The sequence below is a fragment of the Archocentrus centrarchus genome, chromosome 17, assembly GCF_007364275.1.
Source record: "Archocentrus centrarchus isolate MPI-CPG fArcCen1 chromosome 17, fArcCen1, whole genome shotgun sequence".
NCBI lineage: Eukaryota > Metazoa > Chordata > Actinopteri > Cichliformes > Cichlidae > Archocentrus > Archocentrus centrarchus.
The window spans coordinates 6,882,224-6,903,814 of NC_044362.1; the positions used below are offsets into that span (position 1 = coordinate 6,882,224).

Sequence of the window (21,591 nt, forward strand, 5' to 3'; positions counted from 1 at the left end):
GCGCTTATCAAACCCAACAAATGTTTTGCCTTTCTGCAAATTGCAGCCTGTCCGCAAAGCAGATAGTTGTTTTTGGGGGGTGAGATTTTGATTGATTTGTCTAATATTGGCTATTTTAACTTGAAGTCAAAGTTTTACTATATTATATATATATATATATATATATATATATATATATATATATATATATATATATATATATATATATATATATATATATATATATATATATATATATATATATATATATAAATATAAAACTTTGACTTCAAGTTAAAATAGGGAATATTTTCTTTTCTCTTTTTTTAAGAGAAAATATACAATTCATGCAATTGTCTAGTAAAATAAAGCAATTTTAATATGAATGAATGATTTGTTCCTTTTGCTGGCTGTAGAAGCTTTATTATATTATATTAAGGCCCTATATGAAATATAAGCCTCTAATGTTGATGTGATTATTTTTTTTTACCAAACCTAGCAAATGAGAGTTTAACTCTGTGTAACCCTGAAGTTTATCTTCTCTTTGCAAACATGCAATTATTCCTTTTATTGATGACAGGAAAGCGGAGTAGCTCACGTTCAGTCATTTTCAACTGGGAGGAAATCACTCCATGGAGGGGATGCAGCACTGTGTGTTTAATGGTTTGATTGCATTGGAGAAGGCAGCCACTGGTAATGCCGTTATAGAGGGAAATATCACTTGGAGACGTTATTGGCAACAAGAGAAAGTCAAAGAATTAGCCTAATGGGGAGGAGGGGGGCAGAGTTGTGTCGGATGTCAGATACTTTCTATTCTCCATATTGCTCTGTGTCTCTGTCTCTATCCCCTTGCACCACCACCTTTGCCCCCCTCCCAGCCGCCACATCATATCTCTCTCAGGTTTCCCCCCCATTCGTCAATTACACTATGAGCCGGATCACAGGCTCCCTGCTTGGAAAATAAGCTAATATTCACCCCCCTCCTCCTTCTCTCTCTCCTTCGCACACCTCCCCAGTAGACACTGTTGGTGCATTTGCGTCCATCGATTGCACACAGGCGCTATTCGTGTAGCCTACTTATCATTTTTCTCTGTGGCCAGCCAGTCATCCAGGCAGGAAGGAAACAAGACTGATACAGGGTGGATGATCTAAGCAAACAGTGTGGAAATGTGCACACATACCTGCAGGAGCTTTCCCTTTGCACATCTGCAAGTCTATACACAAAGCAGATTGATACCCACATTGCCTCGTTAAGCTTTGTGGCCACCTTATGATAAGAAAAGGATTTGGCTGTTGCTTGAGCATCCATCCACCGTCTGAGTATGACTTTTGACCTCTATGATGAGCAGAACAGATTGTTTCCCTACAGAAGTTTCTCTCTGTTCATATTATTGGTAGTAACTCCACAATAGAGGATTATATTGCAGCAAGAGCTGTGAGAGAAAACAGTGTACCTGGCAACAGTTTTTCCTTGTTAAACTGGAACTAATTGGCTTGCACGCAGCCTGTAGAACAAACCGGCCAGCCAGCCGCCTGTTAGCCTGCCAACCTGCCAACCTGCTAGATTAGTGGCTGCTGTTGTACAACCCAGCACAGCAATAAAGACTCATAGGAGGGTGGCTGGTGCCACACACGGTTAGTCACACTCCTGCAGGAGAGATAGCAAGCATGTCACCTGCTTGTTTTTATTCTTTTTGTCCCGCGCCTTTGAAAAGTCAGAATTTACAAGGATTATGACTTCAACAGAAAGGGGTAACTCTGGCCAATGAGAGCAGATTGTCGCTTTTCAGATTGTCTTTTCAGGTTTTAGTCAGTCTCACTGGTGCAGTCCCAGGTACAGCCTCCATATCAACTGCAATATAGATAAACCGCAGGCAGTGGTTTAAAAGAACTGGAGAGGAAAGGGTAGTTTGTGATTTTCTATTTGTTAAGCAGCACAAATCTATTTTATGCTACTTTGGACTCATTTAATTGCACTTTAATTGTAAGAAATGCTGTATTTATGTCCATAACATTTAATGAATCTAGGATTCTAGGGAAACAAACTAACTAAAATGCAGAGATTTAGTGAACCAAAAATCCAACAATAAACTTTAAGGATGGTGATCCGTGAGCTCTAGAATGGTGTGCTTTTCCCATCTAGCTTTGTCTGATACCAGGAATTATCTGGCCCCGCTGAACTAGGCCTTGCTGCTGCTGCCACGAACAGAAATCCCCGCCACAGAGTAATTTTTGTGTGCAGGCCATGAGTCAGTCTCTCAGTAATCACGAAGGCTCATTTGCTCTTTGCAGAAGTGTTAAATGAATGTCATAGAAACGTTCTGGGGGGGTGGGGGGGGGGGGTGGGGGTAAGTTGGTTAAGTAGAAAATTCTACAAAATCTACTGAGAACATTGCATCCTTGTCCAATTCTTATTGATTTTGCTGCTGAATATTGTATCATTATCCACTCCAGGATAATGTGTGTGTGCGCGTGTGCGCCTCTTATTAAATCTTCCTGTAATATTTTTCACTGCTGATGCGTACATCTCCAGTTAAACTGCAGCAGCTGTTGGCTGCAGCAAATAACCTGGCTACAGATTTCATATCGGAAAGGATGAAAGAAGAGGAAGAGGGGAGGGAGGAAACATGAGAACACATATTTGAGACATTTGGAAACAAAATTAGGGTTTTACAAGCTGAGCGAAAAGACAAGGACAAATAAGATGAGAGCGAACAAGAGAAAGGAGAGAGATAAATGTGTGTGATTCTTATTCACAAGGACATTTGAGCTTTGCCTCACAGCCAGACATGAATGAGTAGATTTCAATAGTATCGACTGTTGCTTCGGACATCAGCAAACACACACGCAGACACACACGCACACATGCACCTAGTAGAGCACAAACGCTGCGGTCTGTCTGGAATACAGAGTGGGCCTGTCTGCAGGTCAGCTCACACTTTTTATGCTAAAATGCACGCACAAACACACTGTCCTTACAGGCCGACAGTTTACTGTGTGTTTCCCTCTATGCATGCACCACGGCAGCAAATATCTGATATCTGACTGCCGGGTTGCAAATAGCAGCGTTTTCTGTTTGCTTTGGGCTGATGCAGCACGTCTTCAGTATGGTTTACCCCGCAGCATCATGTGTGCTTTAGCCAATTTTAAAGTTACCTTTGTAGCTTTTGGCACCACAGCGACTTCTTCAAATGAGAGCTCGAGAGCTGGATATCCATGATGTTGATGCTCGGTTAAAAAGTCATCTATCTCTATTCATTGAAATGCCATTCTTTCACGTTTTAGGCTAAAAACGTCGACCTGTTGGCCTAAAATTAAGCTGTCAGACAGTAGCGGGTGTTTTATGATTTATGGGGAGTTTTGGATCTGTATTTGTTTTCATTGGGAAGTTATCAAATTTATTTGTTATTTCTGTGAAAACGACTGCTACCAAGAATATAGATTCTTTCAATTATGTAAACCTGTAATATGGTATCTATTTAATTGTGTTGACATGCTGAGGTTGAAAGTGTTTATTTAGATGATTTTTATAGGGCACAGTGATGTGATTATTTTAAAACATGATGTAGCAAAACTTTCAGGACAGACTGGTGAAGCTGAGGGTGGGCTTTAGGGGCTGTAAATTTTATCAGAAGTCTCAGGGCTTTTGAGAATTCAGCGTGAGGGATGAGAGATTTCTTGTTTTGCTTTTACAAAACATACTTATCACACTGTTAAAGTCAAAAGCCTGCACGTCAGTGTGGAGGAATCTGGGAATGCTGTATAGCATTGTTCAGGTTTTTGGAATGCTCATTGTCTATACATACATGAGGTGGAATTTGTCAGTGAGCGTGTGTGTATGTGTGTGTGTGTCCACCACAGAGATGAGATGAATGACACAGCTTGGCCTGTCTTATAATAAAATGTAAGAGTGGCACTTTCATGCTTGTCAACAATCTTTAAATATACCCACCGACTGGGAAGTGTATACTAACACACACACACACACACACACACACACACACACACACACACACACACGCACACACACACACACACACACACACGCGCACAGGCCTGTGGTATTGACTGCTTTTTTTCTCCATCTCCATTAGGAGAAAAAAAAAGCTGCTTTGTTTCCCGATAGTTTCGCACACACACACACACACCAGTCACAGTCGACAAGACATTTTTATAACAACAATCGGATTCCCCTCCGTTCCATTCCAAAACTCAGTAGGCACATTGGAAAACTTGATTTGACAAGTTTCAGCACCGTTTTGGAACGGCAAAAAGTGTCAGTTACACACTCAAAGCAGCCGCGCATGAAAAATATTTATTCCAACCAGTCAACAAAAAGCAAGGCTTCAATAAAACGGTGGCTCTTTGTCACTAGTGTAGTTGTTTGGAACCTAATTTCCCTCCTGCTTTTCTGATCCTAACATTCTGAACTGTTTAGTGTTTTTTATTCCACATCTTGATCAAGGAGGTAATCCACTGCAACATCTGGAAGACAGAGAGAGTGAGACAGAGTTGACTTTATCCCACACAGAAACTTTCATTTGCAAAAATTCTAACTCTTGGATTATTGGTGAGCCAAGGTGATATTTTGTATCCATAATGCCACCATTAAAATACCTCCAGCACCTTTGGGGGTTTTTTTCTTTTGTTTTGTTTTGTCTTGTTTTTTTTTTGAGTAGCATAACAATCATATAAAATCCCATGATTATCTTGAGGAACAGTAATAATGTTTATTACCACATTTACCAATTATCCCACACAAAATCTGTGACTCCACCTGCTGCCCACTTCCCGGTAACTCGTAATTTCTGAGCAAAATTTCTCCTCAGAATGATGTAAAAGCACATTGTTGTTGACACCGCAATTTCACAGATTGGTACAACATTGTCACTTAAAGTGCCGACTCGACGTGAAGAGCCCTTCTCCCTGTTTGTATTTAATATCGCACTGACAGCTGTATCATTCTTGCACACTGTAATCAAATTATGACAGCGTGGTAAATGTTCCCCTGTGACATTTTCTATTATAAAATGCATATACCTGGTGTCAGACATTGTGTGGGTGGTATCCATCAGTGGTAAATGGGATTGTAAGTGGCACAGACTGACATTATGCATGTTTGCGTTAGATGTAATTGCACTTGTATATTGATGATATGCATAGGTGTATGTCATCTAGAATTATGATTTTTTTTTTTTTTTTTTAGAAATGAGGTATAAAAAGCAGCTTTTTGACACTTCTAGTGTTATTTTACAAATACGGGAGATTTTAAGGCCTCGAAACACATTACTCATGTTGCACGCATGCTTTTGTGCGCATGCAGGACCACCGGGCCTGAAAGCAGTCAGACTGTGTCACCCTGGAAGATGAGATCTGTACCCTCTGCTCTGTTATCACACCCTTCCCTTCCTTCTCTCATAGCCTCTCCTTTCTTCTCCCCTGGCCTCTCATTTTCTTATTTACTTTCTTCCTCTCCTTGTTTCCTCACCTCTAATTTTTCATCTCTGGTCTTCTGCTCATGTCTTATCTCCTCTCGTCCTCCCTCGACTCGCTCCTGTTCTGCTGCGGCCTGTAAGGAAATATCTAGTGTTCTCTTATTGGATTGGCTGCTTCATGTTGGCGGCCCTTCACTTGCTGCCCGCCAGCCTGTTGGGTAATGATAATAAAATTGAAATATCCCAGTACTTATCAGTGTATTACCTTGCTATCAACACCTCAGACACCCTCCTACTTTAGAGGTTATAGAGGAGAATGCATGATCTGATATACAGTGCGACCAGAGAGGATAGGAGCAGAGAAAGAGAGGGAGTAAACTGATAGACAGGAGGAAGCTGTGGGATGAAGAAAGCAGGGAGTTTTGTTGTGGTTGCTTGTTCAAGGTGCTATTTCCAGAATAGATCACTATAGAGGAGAGAGTGCGAAAATGGGCACTGGCGGGATAGGAACGAGGCGTGTAATGTGACTCTGTGGCATCAGTCCAGACCAGAGGTGTGTTATCACAAGCCCTTCCACACTTCACACTAGTCTACTGTACATTTGCGGTAATGTAAAACATCTCCCCCATCTCTCTGTCTCTGGGCCTTCTCCTTTCTCTTGGCAGTTGTTGTTCTGGGTGTTTGTTGTGTGTCTCTGTGTGGGAGGCAGAGCAGCGTGCCAAAGCCGAGATCAGGTTTGGAAATTGATTTGAATGAGTGTTGTGGACAGCTGATAGCTATAAAAGATTTTCCCCTTTCATTTCCCAGGGAGTTTCTCCTTTGATGTTGGCTGCTAGTCAACACAGCTTTGAACCTCGTCTAGAGAGGCTGCTACTTGATACTGTGTGAGTTCATATTTGTTGTGTGTTTATGTATGCACATGACTTCAGGTTTGACCTTTTAAGCTGCATCGATGTGGAATTTTGATGCCAGGGGTTAAACTTTATATTGCTTTTTTATTATATATGGTACATATCAAAAATCTAGTAAAATGAGTCCTGCTAAGCTATTAAATTATGTATATTTTCTCTTAATCCGGCACTAAATCCCACCATCACTTATGTATAACAAGCACATCTGAGCACACCTATTCTAAATCTTAACATATTGGACCTTTAACAAGGCAGCCACCTTCAAATTGCCCTTTGGGGATAAAAATCTCTGCAGTGTTATTTTGCCGTTTCATCGGCTGCCTCTCTGCGTTCCTCCGACCGACCAATCGCATGCTACAATCTAATCCCCAGGAGGGAAAGATTCTAGTCTGTTGCCACGGATGCCGAGAGGTCGTGAGGTCAAGTACGGCTAATTTATTCACTCAGTCAGATTTCCTCTGGCTCGTGGATGGCAGATGGCGAGGTCTGATATCATATCACCCATCTGAATCACTCAAGGGAGAAGGGGGGAGGCAGAGATGGGGAAGAGAGGGAGAGATGGGAGGGATGAGAGGAGAAGAGATTGACAGGAAAGATGTAAAAAGAAAGAGAGGACAGATTAAAATTGGGGAATTAAAAGTGGTTAGATGGAGAGATAGGGTAGCATAGCCTGCAAGGATGCAGAGTGTGTTCGCCCCACCAAGTCAGGGTGTTGAGCTGAACATTGAGCCACACAGGCTGTTATCACATGTGTGGGTGTGGGTGAAACTGTGGATGTGTATGTGTCCTTATCTTAAGACAAGTGGTTCTGGTCCAATAATATCCTGGGAGATGGTAAGAATAAGCGGCTTAGACCAAGATCTGAGATGGAAGAGGGCGGGAGAATAGCTGGCGCTAGGGAGATGAGAGGAGGAGATGTGGATGGAGAGAAGAGGAAGAAGAGGAGGAGGAGGAGATGGATAGATTAGGATGGAGGACAAGGAGGGGGCATTTGGAAAGAGATGAGACGTAGAGGTTTGCAGAGATCGTAATGGAAAGATGTGATGTGGAAACAGTTTATAGAAGTTTGTTTTTTTTTTTTAAGAGAAGGAGAAAAGGAGGAGGGCAAAGTGAGAGAAGTTTGTGGCTTGAAAAAGTTCTTGGCTTTTTGTCAAAGGGCAGGGATTTACAGGATTTGATCAACAGTGTCAACTTGAGGACACTTTTTCCCAAGAGTTTTTGAATTTGTAGCTTCAACAACAGTGCTTAAGAACACTCTGTCCCCCAAAGGCTTTGACTTCAAGCCTTGGCTTCCAGCAGCTGCTTTATTAAAAAATTTTCCACTCAGCTCCTCTCCTTTCCACTACATACATATTGAGAGCAAGGCATCGATCTTTGTTGAAAACCCAGCATGCCTCTTGTTTCTGAAAGTACCTATCATTAAGAAAAGATTAGGAGGTCTAAGATAAATGTGAAAGAGTATGCAAAGGGACTTACATTTTACTATTAATATAAAAAAAAATGATTTTAGACTTTTTTGAGCTGCCAAAAATGGCAAAAGTGACAAAGATTCTAAAGTGAATATCTGAATATCTAAATTAGTTTATGGGAAGCATTCAGTTGAAAGATTATATTGCACTGAATCATTATCTACAGCCTGAGTTTCTGTTGAAATCTAATGCTTGTGTTTTGTATGTCCCCAGTTTGGTGACCACCCGAAGATGAAGAGCCAGCTTTGACGACCTGCAGATATCCACCCTTCTCAGACCATTCGGCCTAACCAACAAATCCAGCAATTAGGCAGGAGGGAGGGTGTTATCGCTTATTACCCAGGAGGAAAGACGTTATCGAGACCATTTATTGTATTTATTATCAGCACTAAACTAGTCCAGACTGTAACTTTTGTGAATGACAGAACATAACCAATGGCACTTATCAGGCATGGAATGATCTGAACTGAACAGAGTTCAAGTTTATTTGGTTGGAGGCAGAATAGAAAACTTTAGTTCCGCTTAAGGGAAATGAACTGAATTCAAGCTAACCTGAACAGACATTGGCTTTAGTCTTTATTTTCTTCAATTTTCTTACGAGGGCTGTTGTCACAGCCCCTTCCTTCAAAAAGCCAAAACCTTAAAGTCTCCAACCCGGATTCCCTTCCTTCTTCAGACCCTTTTCAAGGGTCTTGGACATTGTTTTTAATCTCATTGAGGAGGAATAATTTCCTCCTCCTAAAATCCTTACAACCTTTTTCATCCAGACATGGACCTCCACCGGGCAGCTTTCAAGATGGAGAGTTCCTCCTACCTGCCCAATCCCCTGGCTTCCCCAGCTCTCATGGTCCTGGCCTCCACAGCCGAAGCTTCTCGCGATGCTTCAATTCCCTGCCAGCAACCGCGTCCATTTGGTGTCCCAGTTTCTGTGGAGAAAGATGTCCATTTGCCATTTAACAATGGCTCTTACACTTTTGCGTCAATGTACCATCGCCAAGGTGCTGTCCCGCCAGGATTCCCCAACAGGGACTTTCCTCCATCCCTCCTGCACCTCCATCATCAATTTGCCCCACCTAACCTGGACTGCTCACCCATTAGCATGCTGAATCACAGTGGTGTTGGCGCCTTCCGACCTTTTGCCTCGCCTCCAGAAGATCGGGACGGGGCACCCGGAGGGTATCAGTCTGCTTTCACCCCAGCCAAGCGCCTCAAAGGGTGCCTGGATGCAGAGTCTTCACCCCATCTGCGGTACTCTGATGCTGAAGGGAAAGAGTACGACTTTGGCGGTGCACAAATCCCTCCTGGAGGCTCCCCCAGCAGCGCCTTGAAAGCAGTGGAAGACAGTGGGAAAAAGATCTTCGCTGTGTCAGGCCTCCTGTCTGATAGAGAGACTTCCTCCAGTCCCGAGGACCGCATTGAACGCTGTAAGTAGCCATTTATATCTGTTCCATATCTCCTCTAGCTACATTTAACTATGCAAGCAACAGTGTGAAAAACCATAGGATAAAGTAAATGAGTGAAAACACAACAATACTTGCACAGGGGTCATACAACAGTATGATGAATAATGACAATGATGTGAATAATATTCTAAAGTCTTCACAGTTACAAATCTCAAAGCAACATTAATGAGGGATTATGGACCAGTGCTTTCAACCTTTATTAATACACACAATGAAAGAATATCTATTGGTGTAGTTATCCCTCTGTTTATCCCTCCTGAGTCAGGCACCTGGAAAATCTATAACAACGGGTATGGGTAATGTGTTGGAGGCTCCTAGTGGAACAACACCTAAACACTCCACCAAAAAAAAAAAAAAATGTTCTTTTACAGATGATTTATACATGTGCCATGATTGATCCAGTTCTTGTGCATTAGGCCTTTAGCTTTAGTTATACATTGCTTCAGACATGACAGAGCACTAAAGCACAATTTAAAATATAATAGTCTTGTATGAAATACACTGATACAGTGATTCAATAGGCCAGAATTTTCATATTATTCTACATGCAGTTGGAATAATTAAACCTGCAAACAAGACAGGTTTACAGACCTGTGCAGCAACACTCACAAACACACACAGTCCACTCTAATTCTGGCTCTCAAACTAAAACAAAGTACAACTTGCTGCAGTGTGTAAAAGAATGCAAATGTTCACACATTAGCATCACACACACCAATAAACAATCACATCAATGTTTTCCTGTCATCATCTCTCCCAGCTTTCCCTATCCTTGTTTCAAAAGCCCACAAGCTCCACTGGTCACATTAGCATTCACCAGTGGAAGGATGCCATTTGGCCCTCACGCACTGGGAATCTGATTAGTGTGTAAGCGTGTGTGTGTGTGTGTGAGCGTGTGTGCATGTGTGAATGACTGGTTCAGAGACCGGCCATGCTCTTTGCCATCAGCATTCATCATAGCTCCACGTTGGCGGCCCTGTTGCCAAAAGATTTACCCACATACCCAAAAACTTGGCAAGCCATGTTTGCATATGTGTGTGTGTGTGTGTGTGTGTGTGTGTGTGTGTGTGTGTGTGTGTGTGTGTGTGTGTGTGTGTGTGTGTGTGTGTGTGTGTGTGTGTGTGTGTGTGTGTGTGTGTGCAATAAAAGGAAGGCGGGAGAGGGGATGTAAGAATTCCAAGCACAAATACACAAGCATGGGCAAACACTCTTCCACAAACAGCTTTTAGCATGAGCACCGACATCTACACATGTCAACAAGCTGCATCGGATCCCAGTGACAAATTAGGAGAGAGGCAGACAGAGACGTGCTTATGGTGCATAATTTAGGCAGTCTTTCATTTTCTGTGTTTTTAATTATTCAGCTTTTCTTCTTTTAACTTAGCGGTGTCCCACCTTTGTTGCCTTTTTCCTCACTCTTCCTCTTTTCAATCCTCTTCCATCTTTGATCTTGTGTGTGTGTGCGTGTGTTTGAGGAATGGATCCTTGATGGAACACATGAGAGACAGAGGCGACGACCTGAGACTGATCCGATAAAAAAGACCACTGCAGGAAAGGCAGAGGGGGTGAGAAAGAGAGGGATGAAGGGAGGAGGAACAGAGAGGAGGAAATTGGGAAGATGACACCCAGTGGTTTTGCAGGGGGAGAGGGGTAAGAAGGAAGAGAAAGATATCAAAGAGCACAAAATGTGAACAAAAAAAAAAAGGACAAAAAACAAAACTGTGACATAATGTGTTAAATTCATTATGTTCTAGATTTAGTTTGAAATCTAGGCCTGTGTCAGGTGCAGTTTAACATCTGTTTGTGGCAGCACTGAGGCACACCTGCAAGTTGCTCAAGAGAACTTTGGTGAGTATCACAGTGCAGTGTGCTCATGATTCGTGAGCAGTAAGACTGAGGACAGAAACAGAATAGGAGATGGGTACAGGGCTTCTGTGCTGTCTTTTGGAACGGCTGAATCTGTATCTAATCAGGTTAAATCTTGGCACAAGTATCCTGCACCTCTACCATAGGCTTCTAATGCAATTGGATGTGCAGAGGCACTGCTTACAGCAAAGAATTATGGGTTCTCCTTCACTGGTTTTGGCTATCCAGGGGAGGCGTAAAGAACAAACAACACTTCGGTACAATCCCATGAGAACAGCGCCCTTGCTGCTTCACACACACATTAGCTAACTAGCAACCTCCGTGTTTTTTACACATACATAAGGCTATTCTTTTACTCTCACAGTGAAAAAGGGCTTTATAGTGTCAACCCTGACCGTGGTATAAAAAGTGTCATTATTATTACTTTCAATGCATCAAATAAAATGATTAAAATATTATGCCAAGTTTCATTTAATGGGTTTAATTTCTTAAAATTGTTAATAGCTGAAAACATCTCAAAACTCTCAGGAAGCCTTGAAGGTTTGTTACATTTCAGTAAACTGTATGTATTAGCTCACAACAGTGTGTCCAGTGTAGCAGTGACATGTACATTTCAGGGAACTTTGAATCCCTGGATGCCATTAAATCTGTATCTTATCTAGGCTGGTGTTATTTATAATACATAGGTTTCATTTATGGTTGCCAATAAAATACTGATATCTTTCTTCCCTTCTACCCTTCCCAAAACACAAAATTAATTAAATATAGCTTACTTATTAATATGATTCTGTTCAGAACTGACGGGGAGCATAGAGGGCTGCTTGTTGCTCAACTGCAGTATATTTTCTCAAATATGTGGTTATCTGAGCAGCCTGCCACTATTACCTCTATTCACATACAGAGCTGTGTTCAATCAATAGGTGGCCACGGGAAAAGAAGAGAGCATTGAACAGAACAGGTGTCAGTAATAACCAGAGGTGGCAAAAGTACTGACATTCTGTACTTAAGTAGAAGTACAAGTACTTGTGTTAAAAAATACTTTGGTAAAAGTTGAAGTACTGGTTCAACTTCTCTACTTAAGTAAAAGTAAAAAAGTACAGGCTCTGAAATGTACTCAAACTAAGAAAGTAAAAGTAGTTCTTTGGAGGACGTTTCTACCTGCTATTTTTGTATAGAACTAACTGAACCTTATATATTATTGTAATAATATAAAATAATACATGAGAATACAATCTAAATTTTAATCCTAATTAATGCTCTGAGCTTGAATCTGTTATGCAGGACACAAACAGTGAAAGGGAATTTAAACCCAGCTCTATTCTCTGTGTCCTTTTATAGTAGAGGGTGACTGTGCCTCCACCTAAACACAGACATGAGGATACTCAGGGGTTACAGTGGGATTCAGCAGGTGGAGGAACCCTAAGATCAGCTGTAGTGGCTCTGCATGGGGAGAAGAATCACAACTTTCTATTGTGAGCTGCAGTAAATGATGTTGGTGTGCAGGCTGTGATCAGCTGACCTGCTGCTTCTGCTCTGAGGTTTACTGCTCTGTGTGGATGAACTGAATTCACAAAGATGTAACCCAGTATTTCACAGCTATCTGAGCTGATCTCCATCCCCTACACTGACAGCATACAGGCTGTAGAAATGTTGGATTCAGTGAATGAATCTCAGCATCAGCAGCTTTGATTCAAACTCATCTCTGCTGCACTGATGTAACCTGTAACTCTCACCATCAACACAGCCTCTGTGCACCAACACAGAGCTTTACTGTAAATACAGTGCAACAAGCTAACCTATTTATTACACACTAAACTGCAGTATTTTCATACAATCTTTGAATTACACAAAGTCAGCATACTTCAATTTGTTTTCCAGTCCTTACCTTTAATTCTAACCTCTCTTCTTCCTCTCCTGTCCTCTTTCTCCATCTCTGAGTGAACTTCTCTCTCTTTGCTCTCCCTGAAATACAGCAGCTCTTCTTTTAGCTAGCAGACACACTGTGTGACAAACTGCACTCACTTTGTGTGTTTGCTGATATTTGTTGAGCATTTAGAAACGTTGCATTTACCTGCCACACGTTACTCCCTTTATTTTCGCTCCTCTTCAGTAGCGCTAGCTAAGCTGTTTATGTCCCGCAGCGCAACTTACAGCTCGGTCCGGCCCGCTGTAACCCCTGATTATAGTGCTATAAATGATACATAAATTATATGGAGGATACGCCAGTACGATTGTCTCTTATATGTTATTATTCCTCTGTTTAGGCTCAGATCGTTTGATGTTTGACGGCGCACTGACCGGAAATGCAAACTTCTCTCTGACGTGTTAAAAAAGTAAGGAGTCTGTTTTGAAAGTGTAAGAAGTAAAAAGTACAGATACTTGTGTAAAAATGTAGGGAGTAAAAGTAAAAAGTAGTCAGAAAAATAAATACTTAAGTAAAGTACAGATACCTGAAAAATCTACTTAAGCACAGTAACGAAGTATTTGTACTTCATTACTTCCCACCTCTGGTAATAACAGGTATGATAGAGATTAAGTGGGTTGCCAAGTGGCTTGCAGATGTGCAGGATATGATCAATTGGATGTGTAAAAGGGTATAAAGTGAGCTATCAGCTGATGTGGGCTAGCATTGATGTGAGCTGATTGGGATTGACTCTGTGGCCTGCCTGAACTAATTCTGTGCTCCATTTAGCAGGTTCCTTTCATTTTTTTGTCAGCCATTAGGCTCTGTGGATGTCTGCTGTTCATCTCTGTGTCTGTTTATGGATCTATCTATCCATCCATCCATCTTACATTCACTGAATTCCTTAATGAGATACAGATCTTCAAGATTTTACCATTGAAATTCAGCTCATTTTCAACCAAGTTTTTAATCACCTCTCATGCAAGTTAATCCCAGGTTTGTATGTATGTGTGTGTGTGTGTGTGTGTGTGTGTGTGTGGTTTCTTTTTCTCTACACTTTAAAAAATTATTTTAAATAACTAAAAACAAACAAGCAAACATGTAGCCTCAACTTCCTTCCATGGAGTTCTGTTAAGTTTGCCTCATACCACTCCAGGCAGCAGTGGCCTACTCTGTGCTAAGCCTCCTTAAATCCCCCCACTGTACCAGCAGGCACGTTGGCCGTTAACTAAACCTGCTAACCTGTCAGCTGCTAAACCTTCACATAAAGGCCCCATCATGCCTTAAGAGGAATATGCATGTCATATTATGGTAAAAGCTATTACCATGTACTGTATTCACACTGAGGGATTTTAGCACAAGAGTGAAGGAATACAAAGTGGGTGAGGGTTTATGTCAGTAAATGAGAGAAGGGAATTATTAGATGTGTGATTGGTATTAATGGGAGTGTTGACAAATGAAACAATCCACCCTTGCAGTGTACTTGTTTGTTTGTGGAGGGGATTTGATGGTTTTGCATGACGTGTCAGTGCCGTGTTCCATCATCTTTGCTTTCCTCTGCATCTTTCTTTTTCTTGCACCCCCCCCCCCACACACACACACACACTTTCCCATTCTTCTTCCGCTTCTTCTCTCCATTCATTTGTGTGTGCGTCTCCCAATAAGAGCGTGTGACAGCTGTAGTCTGTTTATTTACATTCTCTCCGCTCTCCACATTTACAACGCTGAGAGATTTACACTGAGCCTCACCCTAAATGCCTAACGCAGCTTCCTCACCCTTTTTCTTCCCTTCTTTCTACATTTTATTTTTCAGCTGACATGTTCCACACACGCAGTTAACAGACTGGGAAAGAAAGTAAAAAGGTTATTTTAGATGACAAATGTTAAATTTAAAAAGAAGCTGAAAGATTTGGCAGGAAAAAACAAAACAAATTCTAGTAGCACGAGGGGAAGGAATGTATGAAGGAGGGAAGGGGAAAATCGGATGAAAGAAAGAATGAAAGAGTTGCGGGATGGAAGGATGGGAAGAAAGAGGGAGGACGGTGAGATGCGGAGCTGAAATGCAGATCCCAGCTGCCTGACTAAAATAAAAGCAGAGGGATTCTTATGAAAACAAAGACAGGTAGATAGCGATAAAACGCAAGCTCTGATCTTCATTTAAGAGCTTGTTAATCATTGATACAAAAATGAGACCCCAAAGCCTCACTGAAGACTTTTCTGTTTGAAGAAAAGGGTTTCTTTTATTTCCATATTCCCACCAACATATGAGAGTTTTATGCACCATCAAGCACAGCTGTTAAAACACACAGCAAGAGTCCTTCTCTCCATCCGCCTCCTTTCTTCTGTTCTTTTTTTGGGGTTGCCTCCTTTTTTTTTTGTTTATATTCACCCTCATCTAAAACAGAACAAATGTCATGTGTGTTGTTTCTTTTTGGGGCTGAGCAGGACAAACTGCACAGCTAAAAAAAAAACAAAAAAAAAATCCACAGTAGAGAAAAATAAACTGTGGACGAAGGAGCAATGAAGTTCTCACAAGGGGATGATGGATGAGCTCAGTGGATGACAAACAGATTTTGTCTTGCTACTTTTTGTTATTTTTATTGGTAGTATCCATCTTTAGCGCTAAGGGGTCATTAGTGTGGGATTTCTGCATCCCTCTTCCCACAGACCAAATATCAGTCAAACAATATTCTTTTAGGTGGACCGTTTCTCTTTCATTTATTTATTTATTTTTTAAAAAAATTATATATTTTTTTGTCCTTTCCATTCCTTTTCCGTTTTTCAGTGACACGCCAGGAGTTTTAAAAAAAATAACAGTCAAGGATACGGAAACACTCATCCTTCTCCTTGTCCTCACAAAAATCTGCCCTCCTCCTCTCTATCCTCTCCTCCCTCCATCTCTGCCTGTCACGGTCTAGTGGCAGGGTTAAGTTAAGTAAGAGTGTTCTAATAATTAGGACTGGGACTCGCCTGCCTGCCTGCTCTCCTGTGTGTGTGTGTGTGTGTGTGTGTGTGTGTGTGTGTGTGTGTGTGTGTGTGTGTGTGTGTGTGTGTGTGTGTGTGTGTGTGTGTGTGTGCACACGCGCATCTTCCTGTCAGTACTTAGCCAGATGTTAAAAGGCTTGTCCCTCTCATGTTGCCTCCCTGTCAGTCTCCGCTGTGTGCCACACACACACACACACACACACACACAGACACACACACACACACACACACACACACACACACACACACGCAGTCACATTAGAAGCTGTCCTACTTGTGGTGGCTTTGTTTACCATTGAGTGTGTGCCCCTCTGCCCTTCTGGCAGCTCCCCCAGGGTGAGGAGCGTGTGTTTCCCTGTCAATATCAGCCTTCATGCATCCATTCCATATAGTCTACATATGGTAATGATAACTTATGAGTGTGTATTTATCAAAGGCTGAGGATTAAGTGAATATGAAAATATTTTTTACTATCTCTCTGTTATGCGAACTCCCCACCCCCTTTCTCTTTCTGGGTGGTAACTGAAAGCAAGCAGCAACTGTCTACGTATGTGTGTGTGTACGTGTGTGTACGTGTGTGTGTGTGTGTGTGTGTGTGTGTACGTGTGTGTGTCACTTGGCGTGAGTCTTGCGGTCATTGTTGTGATGCTGTGCAGATCAAGGATTAGTTGCTTCCTGTCGAGCCTTTTGTCTGCCCAGCCACTCCATTTAAACATAGATCACTTTGTGTGTGTGCGCGCACGTGTGCGTGTGTGTGTGTGTGTGTGTCTGTGTGTGTGTGTGTAGGAGCAGGTTATACAAATGAGCAACTGAGCTGGTGTAAGATACATGAAGGAGAGAGGATGAGATGAGAGGATTCCCTCTGCAGCACTCTGAAAAATATTCTCCAGGCTCAAAAGTGATTTCATCTTATCTCCTATAATAGGACACCTGCTAACACTGTGACATATAATACTGGGCTCATTTCCACTGCTGTGTTACTACATTCAGGAATTTATCTACAAGAAGTGGAAGCATTTAAAAAAAAAATCACTAAAAGGAAGGGATGTTACTTTGCAGGGAAGTCTCAAAAGTGGTTGCTTTAAAATGAAAGTTTTAGTATTCCTGTACATACATACACACACACACACACACACACACACACACACACACACACACACACACACACACACACACACACACACACACACACACACACACACACCGGTTCCGGAATTCCACTTTGTTCCCTCGGTGACATCAGCTCAGCCAGTAAAAACCTTGTATTAAAACTCCACTGAGCCTCATACAACTGCAGCACACCTGGCAACACAACACAGGTTTAGTTTTTAATATGGACACACAAATACACACACTCTGGCTCACACAAGACTGTGGCATGCCATAGCCCCAAACCGACCTCTGCAGTGTGCTGTCTTTTAAATTTTGCTACATTTGGTGGGGTTTTGTCTATAGAAAACAAGCGACATTACTTTAACAGCACAAAAGCTGACTGATTTATTTCTTTTAACAGTTGTTAACACAGTGTGATGCAAAAGTGTGATGCAAACTGTAAGAAAAGCAGCTCAAATATGTTTATCTTCTTAAAGTAAAGGCCAAGAAAAACTTTTTGTAATTTGTGGTTTAAATTTCTCAAGAAATCCCAGCAAATGCTAAACGATGCACAGGTTAAGTGTCAGAGCCACACGCTGACTGCATGCTGCTCAACTTCAGGATTCAGACACCTTCTAATGCAGACGTGTTAAAAGATTCTTTTTCTGTTTCCTCTCTTTCTTTATCTTTCCTGCCTTCTTCTTTGCCCTGCTCTCTCCCTCTCCATTCTACCCCCCCACCTCCTCTCCTCCTCTGCTCTCCTCTCCTCAGTAATCTAATCTGCAGCCAGTTTGTGGATGCAGTCTACTGTGACAGACCCCCTTCCCCTCCCACTTTTCTCACTTTCACACACACACACAAACAGCAGGCCCTTTTCCAAAAAGCCCACTTCTTGGCAAACCCCACCATTCCCTCACCCCTCCCTGCCTTGGTCACACCCTCTTTAATATTGAATTATTCATCAAATCTGATTGGTTCCTGCTGATGGCGGCCATGATGCGAAAGAACGATTTGTGTGTGTGTGTGTGTGTGTGTGTGTGTGTGTGTGTGTGTGTGTGTGTGTGTGTGTGTGTGTGTGTGTGTGTGTGTGTGAGAGAGAGAGAGAGAGAGAGTAGAGGGTGTTGTGGGTTCGAGATCGTTAGCACTTCTCGATACATTGTTGCTTCACAAAGCTGGATCTGCCCGTTGCTTAGCACATGCACACACACACACATGTGCATTTTTTTGTGCAACAGGAGCAACTAAACCGTTTGCACCTGTAGCTTTCTGGAAGTGAGGCCCAAAGTTGTGTTGTATATAACTTTTATTCATGATGAAAGTTGTGATTAGTTATATGGCAATTTGTATGTTGCCATTGACACTTCCTCCTTGGTTCTAAAAGTTGCACCCACTCACCCCACCCTTATGAGAAAGGGGAAAGCTTAACATCTTCTACAAGAAAAGCCCCCAAAGTCGCTTGGAAAGGTGAAACAAATCAATATTGGGTGTTTTATATGCATGTCAGAGTATGTGTAGATGTGTGTCTGTGTGTGCACACTCATATGATTTGCATGCCCCAGAATCTATACTATTCAATACTGGGAGTGCACTCTGGTATCTGCAGATATTTAAAGGTTGTACAGAAGGCTATGTCCACTTAATATGTGCACTGCCTTTATCCATATTTTAATAGTTAGGTAAACCAGGCAGCCTTCAAAAGTGCTCCAACTAAAAGGCCATCTGAGCACACTGGTTTAAATGAATCATCCCCTGCTTATACAGAGTAAAGATGCTGCAGCAGCAAACATAATGGTGCATGATCCGGTTTATCCACAGTGCTGCCTGTACCTCCGCTATGCTTTTGTATGCGTGTGAAATTGCATTCACGCCGCAGACTTTGTTAAAGGCATAAACAGTCGATGATCACGGATTTGCTCGCACTTCAGAGAAAGACGTGGATAAAGAAAGGATGTTTGCGCACATGCGTGTTTGTGATCCCAGACAGCTCGCAAGACACTTCACATTGACCCTGTGGTGACTCTGCATATCTAGAAGGCATTAGAGTGGCCGAGTCCATGTGTTAAGAGCTGTGGCACACACACCGCAGTGTAGGTAACAATCTTTGTTGCCAGTCACACACTCCCAGTGAATTTTTCAAGCTAACAGACAAAAAATTTTAACACAGTGAAACTGTTAAAAAAAAAAAAAAGACACAGATATGCACAAATCCCCTCTTCAGGCTCTCGCCTTCATCTTCATCCTCCTTATTCACACCCCTTTCCCTTCTCCCCCCGTCACCGGGGGTGTGTGGAAACCCAGCCCACTGTTCAGCAGATGAATAATTTAGCGGTGTGTGTATCATCTGTTTACCGTGCTAATCCATCTGTCAGCAGGCACCTATCGATTCGCGCCTGCCTGGTAATTGTGCATCCGTGACACACACACACACACACACACACACACACACACACACACACACACACACACACACACACACACACACACAGATGAGCATCCACAAGCCCACACTTATTTACTACACACACACACACACACACACACACGCTCACACACCTATATGATGTGCAGGTTAGCTCATATTCAGTTGCTGGAGTTGTCAGCTGACCCCCCCCCCCCCCCCCCCCTGGTTAGTTCATTTACACTGAGTGAAACTGAATTTAGGGTCAAGGTCACAAAAAGCATCCTAATATTGGATGCAGCACATCGGAGAGTTTGGTTTTATTTCAACTGTTTTCTTTTCGCAGTTTTTGTGTTTGTGAAGAAATGCACCACCAACCACCTAACAACAGACCAAAATCACAGACCAAACAGCACTGTGGCATGGGCATCTATTCATTTGATATAAAAAGAGTCAAACTTGGCTTCTAATTTAATCTAAGAAAAATGTAAAGTTTCACCTGCAGGTTAAACAGACAACTGAACATTTTTTTCTGTGCCAGTGACACGACCACAGATTTAAAACTCCACAAAGTAGAATCTAATTAAAGTAACATCAGCTGTTGATCAAAGGGACGACTATAAATGTGTTGGTTTTGAAAAAAAAGTGTAAAATGTGACAGTGAAAGTGGGAAATAGGTCAAATTGAGGAAGAGAGAATAACCTCCCTTTTCTCTTTTTCTCTTTCAGAGAGAATTTCAGGTTCAGTTCTTTTTTCTGTCCAGCTGATTTATGCAGGATTGTCTCCAGTCAGCCCTGTTTCCATCTCCACCTTCTTGCCTCCCCGCCTTTGTTTTCCTTTTTTCAGACATAATTTGTAGGACGACTTTACCAAAGACTTGTTAAATACTCAGTGCTGGGGCATCTTAGCTTGCTGTACAAGGAATAAGAAGTTATACACGACAAATGCAGTACTTCCTAAAATGATTTTGAGATGTTAAAGGAGACAGATGGAGAACGACGTAGTGAGCAGCGACAGAGAGAGGCGTCGTACTACCAGAGAGAACTCAGCTATAATGAATCCATGGGTGACCACTGATGGCTGTAATTATCAAATGGCTGGTTTTAAAAGCTCATTGATTGATGTCATTAGCTCCATGAGTGATTACTAATTGCTGTTCTAGTATGTTAAGCACACAGGACGCACACACACATGTGTGACGTACACACATAAAAAACATTCATGAAACACACGCACACACTGCTCGAATCCACGTGTCAGATTTGATTATATTGGCTTTTTAGCAACTGAGGAGCAGTAAAATGAAATAATATAAAAAGACACACACGCATAGATGTGTTAAATACGATGGCAGTATATACATTACTCTTGCATACAATATTCTTCAGTTAATTGCAAATCGAGAAAAAACTGAGTATGAACGTCTGAATTTTCAGTTCAATCCACATAATATGATTCATGTTCTGATTGTGGGTCCTTTGATGAGCTTTGTATTTACTATGATTATTGTGAGCAGGGATATCCAGAAAGTAAGGTGATTATCTTCTTAGCTCTGGGATTTATTTATTTATGTTTTGCTGTGAGATTTTACACTCCCATTCACACCTGTTTACCCTCACTAATCGCCCTTTATCAATTCATGTTTGTTTATAGGTACAAAAATTCTTCCGTTCACTTTTAAAACATTCACTTTAAATCGGCCCAATAAAGCCACAAACTGCTATCCACTCTGGAGAAGTATAATCCAGGCCGCCCTAAGCTTTAAATATACTGAAGAAGAAATAAAATGCATCCAGTTCTCATTCTAAGGATGTCAAATATTGCCAGATTCTTAAAACTACCAATATTTGTTAGGCAGTAGATACATTTCTGGGATTAGTGCCCCCGACTCTGAATGTGTAGAAGCTTCTAAAAAGGACCGTTTGACATCATATTAAAAGCGCAGGTTTGTCTTCTTGGAAGAGCTACATTTTAACCTAAGTGATGGCCTTTTCTTAAACCTAGGCAAATTGTTTCTGCTGTGTAAACCAAGCAAAGCAAAGATACACAACTCAGAGCTCCCGAGACAAACGTTTGGCATACTCCACCAC

The 21,591-nt window shown here is 41.8% G+C and overlaps 1 protein-coding gene across 4 annotated transcripts in view; it reads left to right on the forward strand.

Annotated features, from left to right (window-relative positions):
- The window catches only part of rnf220a (ring finger protein 220a), a 163,361-nt gene that overhangs the window by 4,540 nt on the left and 137,230 nt on the right, over window positions 1-21,591 (forward strand). For all 4 annotated transcript variants that reach the window (XM_030751804.1, XM_030751803.1, XM_030751807.1 and 1 more), the window contains exon 2: window positions 8,008-9,218. In XM_030751804.1, coding sequence (XP_030607664.1) covers window positions 8,564-9,218 — 655 coding nt within the window. In that variant the 5' untranslated portion in view covers window positions 8,008-8,563. The remainder of the gene's footprint in view (window positions 1-8,007; window positions 9,219-21,591) is intronic.